The 9275-nt window shown below is 30.3% G+C and overlaps 1 protein-coding gene across 1 annotated transcript; it reads left to right on the forward strand.

Annotated features, from left to right (window-relative positions):
- The first annotated feature begins 3083 nt into the window (after positions 1 to 3083).
- LOC133201264 (uncharacterized) lies at positions 3084 to 4802 on the forward strand. Its single transcript, XM_061337062.1, has one exon. The coding sequence runs from the start codon at positions 3105 to 3107 to the stop codon at positions 4791 to 4793; it is 1689 nt and encodes a 562-aa protein (XP_061193046.1). The 5' UTR covers positions 3084 to 3104; the 3' UTR covers positions 4794 to 4802.
- The last annotated feature ends 4473 nt before the right edge of the window (positions 4803 to 9275 follow it).

Raw genomic sequence — 9275 nt, forward strand, 5'->3', positions numbered from 1 at the left:
CTTACTTTACGGAAGAGGGCAAAAACCCATTACACAACAAAATCTGCCAAAGCTAGGAATATATGACACCTTGGAGATTCAGCTTTGGATACCTGTCACTTAGTCATATTTTCCAAGAATGGGAGGTTCTTTTTTGTATTTAGATGCTTTTAATTTAGTAAAATAGGTTCAATTCTGAATCAGAAAGATTTCCCGGCAAAATGGCAAGAGCTAAGCTCCACCTCCTATTTTATGGTCATCAGTGATCTGTTAGATCTTCTTCTCTAAATCTAGAGTCCCTGTAGTTTAATTACTGATAACCTCTGTGTGGCTAGAGAAGAATTCCCCAAGTGGACACAGTGATTTACATGTATTGCGTCTTTCATGAGCAGGCAGTCATAGATCAAATCAGAAGCTTCAATAACAGAATATTCACATGTGGTAGTGTTTATGTTTCATTATTGTTAATTAATTAGAAAACCATTTCATAATTACCAAAAATTTTACATGCATTATAAAGCAGTGATTAACTTCTTTTTCTTAGCCAAAAAATCTCAAAATTGTTGAAAATCTTGAAAAAAAAAGCCCTTGGTGTATCCTTAATATGGGTACCTTCAAGTGGTACGGACGGATGAACAGAACAACGTACGGACGGACAGACACCCCAATCACTATATACATCTGTTCAACACCTCTACTTTTCAAGCAGGGTGTATAATTAAAATAGCTATAATGATTATAGAGATTATTACATTGCAATTTTAAAATATTCATCCTTATTTATGTTGAAGTACTACAAGAGACCCATGGATCACAATGCTCATCTGAGTCACATTGCCATGCTGTTCTCGATAAGATTTTTAAAAGATGTCCTTCCCTCTCCCTTCCCCACATTCTTATAAGTATGACCCCACTTTATCCCTTGAAACCATGATTTGGACAAAATCAATTAAATCCTCATTACATTAAGTTGCTTGCAAGTTAATTTGAAAAAAATTATTAAAGCTAGTTAACGTTCTTACGTAATTTTCTTAAAAGACATTAAAAGTATATATATATATATATATATATATATATATATATATATATATATATATATATATATATATATATATATATATATATATATATATATATATATATATATATTATATATATGCTATGTAAACTTCACTGATACCTCTATTACTGACTAAATTACAAGTATCTTGTAAAATGGGTTAGTGAAAAGGTTTACTTTATAATTCATTTGTGTGTTTAATAGACTGTTTCACGGTATTGCGGTACTGCCCTTTTGCAGGGCAAAATGATATATTTTGGTGAAATATGACGTAAAAGTAATTGTTAAATATACGTCATATAATTAACTTCGCCAAACGTTGTTATTTATAGTATCGCAGTTACCGTGAAGGTGCTAATACAAAGATAAAATTTCTTGTAAAAATTTTCCTTTTCTCCACTTTTCTTTACTATATCCCCTCTAACTTCGTTGTGATGGGATAATAAAACATCAAAAGGTATGCATACTATAAGTCACAATTCGGAGAGATAAAATTAATGACCAGGAAGTTAAAAATAAAATAGTAAGCAGGCCATGTGACCCGACTTCTAGTAAAGAACCCAGCAGCCATTACAGTTTAACATCAGGTAATGTTTAATTTAGTTGAATTTTTTTATATTGACTAAATAACTCATAAATTTGGTATATTTAACCATTTTGCTTACAGTATGGAAAATTGATTCATGTAAACTAACAAATAAAAATATGTCTAGTTAAGGAATGAAGTGTTATGTATCGGAAAATAGGGAACATCTGGCCTATATTGAAACCTAGAAACTATTCGAATGACCTTAGTTTTTTTTTTACACTTTAATAACCTCTACATTACAACACTTTTGTCTGTACTAAAATCTCAGGGTCAAGTACATGTCAGTTGATGGGAGCAACATTTCAGTGAGCTAAGAAAGAAATAACCCACACTCTAGTTAAATGAAAGTTTATAATTTGATTTGAGCTCTGTTCTGTACAAGTTATAACACAAAAGATACTTCTGCATCTATAATCCATTAGAAAGTAAGATAATCAATTATGAGTAGTGTTGTCAAATCGGACGATTTTTAGTAACCGGTTACTCGCTTACTTTTTTGATCGAGTAGCCGGTTACTCGGATGATTTTTGTTAGTTTTCATATCTATTATTTATGTCATCCTTTACCTATTAATAATTATTTATAGAGATTATAACACAGCAGTTTCAAAATATTCTTCCTTGTATTTAATGCACTCTTTCCAACAAGAGGCCCATTGGCCAAAATGCCCACCTGAGGGTCGTTGGTCCTGCACTGCTCTTCTTCGTTTGAGAAGATTTTTAAAAGATGTTCTCTCTACCCTTTCCCAATATTCTGATTTTAAATAATAATCCCATTTTCCCCTTCTGGAGTCTTGATTTGAACAATATTGATTGAATGCTCACCTCACTACCTTAAGATGCTTGCATGTTAACTTAATTTGAATAGTATGTTACTGTTATTCTTGAAAAAAAAAAGACTCTTAATTTCTTTATAGTCTTTTGCTAAATTTTCATCCCCCATCATCCCCCATCAGAGGGTCAGCCTCAGATCTCTTTAACTTGTCTTAAACTTTCTATCATAACTCTTCTCAAGAAGGCTTTTAATTTTTTTCTATATATTCTCATGTAAAACTGATCTACAATTTTTGAGACCATCGCATATAATACTAGGATGTGGAAATTACATTTATACACCTCTAATATTGCCTAAGTTTAATGGAAGAGTCTTGTAAAATGAATAAATGCAGAAGTTTTACTTCATATTTCATTTGTGCTTTCAACACATACAATTTCCTATATTAACTTTCACTTTCCTCAATGTTGAAACTATACTCTAAAATATCGATATATTGTGTATGGTACTATTTTTCTTAAATTTTCACACCTACTATATGTAGTGTATGGACTACTTTATAAGGAGTTAGTACAGCATGCCTAGAACATGTCCTTTTAGAGATTAACTAAAAGGTCTAGCTTTGATTGATATTCTGCTGGAATACTCAAATTTTATATATACATCTACATGTATTTATACTTCAGTGTCACAAGTTTAATCATGGACCCCCATACAAGTGCCCAAGACGTGATTCGATGTGACCTGTGTAAGACGGCTGTGGTACAGATGCACTGTGATACATGTCTTGTCAATCCGTGTAAGGCCTGTGTTGGAGAACACATTTCTGCTGATCTCTCGAAACCTCATAAAATTGTTAACTTTAAGGACAGAAAATCTACCCTCCTCTACCCTGGATGTAAAAGTCATAACAAAGAACAATGTACAATGTACTGTATTCAAAGTGACATTCCTGTATGCCCTAAGTGCATTACGTCTGATCAACATCTAGGTCATAAAATATCAGAAATTCTGAAAGTTGTGGATGAAAAAAAGAATATAGTCATAAAAGAACGAAATGAATTAAATGAGACAATTTATCCAATCTACCAGGACATTGCCTCTGATGTACAAAACAGAGTGAGTCAGTTACAAAAGGAATATGAAGATCTCTCAACAGCCATAACAAAACATGGAGAGGACTTGCACAGAGAAATTGACAATCTTGTCAAGAAACTTAATGCTGCAGTTGATGAGATGAAAAACACACAGTTATTAACTCTACAGAAACATCTGGATGAAATAAACAAGAAAATTTCTGACATCAAGGATGAAATCAATTCAATTGGAATTGTTATAAAGTCAATTGACATTTCAAAACTGTTTAGTGTCACATCAAAAGTACACATATACAGAAATCTTCCACAAAAAATAGTACCATCTTTACCTAAATTCATTCCAAGAAAAATCCAAGGAGAAGAACTTAGTAAATTGTTTGGAGCCTTGTCTCCAAGTTCATTAATATCAGAAGAAAACAGATACAGCATGAAGACATCTCAGAAATCACAAGAAGCTGAATCCTCTCCTCCAGTCAAACAGCTGCTTGATGAACCAGAGATTGTTACTACCATAGACACTGGGTATGTATACCTTTACAATGTGGCCTGTCTGAGTGATGAAGAAATCTGGACAAGTGGAATTGACTGCACTATGAAACTCTTAAGCATCAGTGAGGGATCACTGCTCAAGTCAATAAGAACCAAGTCAAAAAGGTGGCCATATGACATGGCAGTGACAAAAATGGGAAATCTGGTTTATACTGATTATGATGATAGAACTGTGAACATTGCAAAGAATGATAACATAGAGGAGGTGATCAGACTACAGAACTGGAGACCACGTGGTGTCTGTCGTACGTTCTCTGGTGACCTCCTGGTTATCATGAACAGTGATGATGACGAGCATTCGAAAGTTGTCCGTTACTTTGGCTCCACAGAGAAACAAACCATTCAGTTTGATGATAAAGGTAATCCTCTCTTTTCGTCTGGTAGTTACAAGAAATACCTAACTGAGAACAAGAACCTGGATATCTGTGTGTCTGACGGGGGAGCTGGAGCAGTAGTGGTGGTTAATCAGGCCGGGAAACTGAGATTCAGGTACACTGGACATACTCCTGCTCCGAAGAACAAATCATTCAATCCAAAAGGAATCACCTCAGACAGTCAGAGTCACATCCTTACAGCTGATGTTAACAATGACTTTATCCACATCATAGACCAGAATGGACAGTTCCTCTGTTACATATACTGTGGACTGAGTGGACCCCATGGACTGTGTACAGATACAAATGACAATCTGTTTGTTGCTCAATGGAGAAACAAACAAGTGAAGAAAATCAAATATCTGCAGTGAAATACAACACTATAGATCTAATTATAATAACAAACATTTTTTGCTGAAATTACCATTATATCAATTTACTGTATGCATATTATGTAAATGATATAACTATTTCTATGATTAGCAAAACCGAAAAAAAAACAAGAAAAGAAAAGCAAAAATGTTCAATGAAATCCCTTGCTGTTATGTAAATTCTGTAAAGTTGTTTGTGCATGTTATAAATTTACTTTATACTTCGAATAGATATCACATTCAATACTAGAACAAGATTGTTATTAAACATCTTTCTTCAAGTTTATGCATTGTCACAATTCACAACTGAAATGTATAATCATTTCATTCCATTGCAGATAAGTTCAATTTAATTACAGATGGATTCAATTGAATATAACCTTTCATTAAATCATTTGAAGATAGACACAATTGATTAAAAGATAAGTACAATTAAAACATGTCCACAAATGATTTGAAGATACGTACAAATAAATTATGCCTATCCCTAAATCAATTATACCTATCTTTAATTCTTAGTGTTTGTACCCATCTTTAGTTCCGTTATAGATATCTTCAAATCCACTATATATATTTCAAAATGAATTAAAGATAGGAATAATTGAATTAAACCTATCTCCAATCCATTTAGAGATAAGTACAATTGATTTGAAGATAAATATAAATATTTGAAAACAGGTGCAAATCAAATAATTGTACCTATCTTCAATTAATTGAACCTATCTCTATATAAATTGAAAATAGGTACAATTTAATTAAAGATACGTCTAAATGAATTAAAGTAGGAGTGAATAATTACATCTATCTTTAAATAATTGAAACAAGGTTCAAATGAAATAAACCTATCTTTAATTCCATAAAAGATGGGTTTAATTTAATTACAGATACGTTGAATTGAATTATGCCTATTTTTAAAAGATTTGAAGGTAGATACAATTGATTTAAAAATAAGTACAATTCAATTAAAGATAGGTTCAATTCAATCAAAGAAAGGTACAATTAATACATCATAAAGGATTTAAAGATAGGATTAAGTCAATTATAAATAGGTTCAACTCAATTACACACATCTTGAAATCATTTATACCTATCATCAATTCCTAGTATTTGTACCTATCTTCAACTTAATTATACCTATCTTCAAAACAATTGTGCCTATCTCTAAATGAATTAAAAATAGGTATAATTGAATTAAACCTATTTCCAATTGATTTAAAGATATTCACAATTGATTTAAAGATAGTCACAATTGATTTAAACAAAATTACAAATATCTGAAGATAGGTATCAATATTTGAATATACCTGTATGTCAATTATGGCGTTTCATACATACCTGAGTATTTACAAGAACTCTTTACATGTTTTAATAGAAATTATCGCAGAAAAATAGAAAACATTCAAAATAATCTTGTATCAGATTAGATTATACAATTTTATATTAAACATGACATTTTCTGCACATTCAGACGTTTTCGACCTTAGAATTGCATCTAAAAAGACATGGTTTCTTACCCAGTCAAATAATAAACGATAAAGGCAATATTCTGTTATAAAAATTGTTATTACATGTAAGTAGCATTTGTTCAAAAAATTAAAAAGATATGAAAGTAAAACGATGGCAAATGAAATAACTTCATGTTTCAGATGGATTTATCCAACTTCACTCACTTGAAACTTGAATGCATAATACATAATGTTCACAAAAATATTTTAAACACTTTAATATGTGTGAAATGATGATAAAATTAAGGCTTCTAGGATTTAAATTCAAAATTTGCTTTAAATAATTAAAAAAAAAATATCAAAAATAACTAAATGTAGAAATGTTCTTCCTTATGATATAAAATCCTTACTCCATTTCTGTAGTTAATGAAAAAACACTGCAGAATAACCAAAGCGAGATAACTATTAAAACATGTAGTTTTAGTTCCTCAAGGCAGACAAACATGTAAATAAATAAATTTATAAAACATCATAAAATGATAATTATAGTGAATGAAAAGTGGAATATTCCATTTATATACAGATCACTTTCACTGTTTTATTCATCAGTAATTTACCAGTAATAAAGGAGACACCTTAAGACATCATAATCTTAAGATTTATAAATCATAATCTAAAAATTTATAAGTCATAATCTTTAGATTTGTAAGTTTACCTATCAAAGACCCAATAGGATTGAAATATATACCTTTCACTTCAATATTCTTTTTATAACGATACGATAAATAATTCTTATGTATGGAATACAGTTTTACTATATGTAATTTGCTATCGCCAAAATACCTTAACTTTAAGTGGAAATTCTAAAGCTTTCATAGCTTAGGTAAAAGACGAATTTTTCTTTGATACTTACAAAGATTTTAACACTGTTCTAAAAATAAAAACATTACTTAAAACCATATATAAATAGATACATAAAAATAAATATCAAATTAAAATGGTTAAAGCAATATGAATTGCATTTTTGAGAATTTTGTTTTGCAAGTACAAATCTATAATTATTGTGATAAATTTGTATGTAATTTTTAACTTTATGATCAATTAGACTAAAATAAAGCATTAAGTTGTTATTGTAAAATTGTTAAAGAATTAAGACTTCTGTGATAGATATGATATATTTTATAATAATATATTATATTAAATGTAGTATATAATAATTAATATTGTACAGGACGACAATAATGTAATTCTGCTTCAATCAAAGCATATAAATAGTTCTTCCTTCGCAAATATGAACAACAGAAGTTTATAAATGTTCTTTTTTGTGTCAATAAAATAGATAATTACAATTCTGCTACAAAAATTTCGGACATCAAAGTTGCAGCTCATATTGCTTTAAGTAAAACGAATATTACCCTGTTCATTCATTTATTGTATTGTCATTGTAACATTCGATAGGGACTACTTGCAATATACAAAATTTAGTTTGTCGCTATCAGCATCATTCTTCATAATAATATAATTATGTTCAAATATATGCATTTGTTCAATTATCAGATGCCACTGAACAGTGACTATCAACAAAATATTAGAAAACGTGACAAAGGCAGCCGAATTTTGCACGATTATAAGTATTTACTAAAAAAAACCTGTAAACACATTTTCAACTCTTACGAGGATGAACACAAAGGATGACATTTATCCACATTTGTCCAAAGTGGCTCAAATAATTTAGAAACTCATAGCATTGTGAATTTAGTTAAGTAAACATCAATACAATTACCCTATCGAGTTTACTTTTTCAAAAGGAATTTCAAAAACAGTTTTTGAAAATGTTATTCTCGTTACACAACTGACACAATAGGACAAACATTTCACCTGTCTAATACATATATTAAGGTGTTATATTGAGCACAGTGATGAGGTGACTGGAGAAATTGGTGGTGTGGATCAAATACTGGTACTTCCAGTGGGAGGTGGATAGCATGATGGTTGAGTTAAGCAAATAACAATAAGGTACATTAACAAAATGTACAAATTTTATGATTAATTTGTTTGAAAACCCTCGCAGTAAAATATTAAGTGTAAACTGCAGATTTTAATCATGTTGGCTCAGAGCTGTTTAAATTACTATCTTTCTACAAACGGACTGTGAACTCTCGACGCGTCAATTAACTGATCACTTTAGTGTACAACCTAACAAACACGCAGCATTGAGTATGAAACTGATGAGAAAAACGCTGATCACTTAACAATAAAATGTATATTTCCATTGAATTCATTTATTGTAAATTGGGTATGAATATTAGTAAAAAAAAAAAATGCGCATTTATAATTGTATTTTGCGTGAAGGAAATGAAGTGAAGTGAAAATGACAATCATCATATATTTTTACCCAAATATCTTTCTTCATCTATCATTTTTTGTGAAAATTTAGATAATTCTTACCAAAAGATTGTAATGTAAGTTGGTTGATTTGAATTCAAGGGAATCACAGTTTTAGGTAAGGGTGCCTTCTACACTTATAGAAGTCAGGGGTCTACACCATAATTAAAAAAATATGGTTTAAGTTTTAGTCCTGTTCCCTGAAATTACTATTGTAGTATTAATAAAATCTTGGTATCCATTTGACGGTTATACTTCTCACTTCCTTCTTCAGTGATTTAATTTTTTTTTTTATTTTAGCAGAATCACCATAACTTTGGCTCTTAAAAAGGGAATTGTACACTAGTTTTCAAACTATATTTCACTTTTCACTGTCAAAATGTATAATGTATGGAAAAACTGTTAAAAAGATGGATGATAAGACTTAGTCACTTTAACCTTGCAGTCAAAGTTTTAGTTGTTAGGATTTAGTGAATTAGCGGAATTCCACTGCAAAAATGTGTTATGTGCTATTTTGATATATAAAGTTTAAAGTAATTTTTTATGAAAAGGTGTGAATCTGTTTTGATGAAATTATTGTTTTTCATAGACACTTTGCCTAAACCTTTCTTTTGTTTCAGAAGCCATAAATTCCAAGCTCTTAGGAGCAACT

This window comes from Saccostrea echinata, unplaced genomic scaffold (assembly GCF_033153115.1).
Source record: "Saccostrea echinata isolate AGI-Se365-2 ecotype Australia unplaced genomic scaffold, CSIRO_AGI_Sech_v1 ptg000002l, whole genome shotgun sequence".
NCBI classification, from domain to species: Eukaryota; Metazoa; Mollusca; class Bivalvia; order Ostreida; family Ostreidae; genus Saccostrea; species Saccostrea echinata.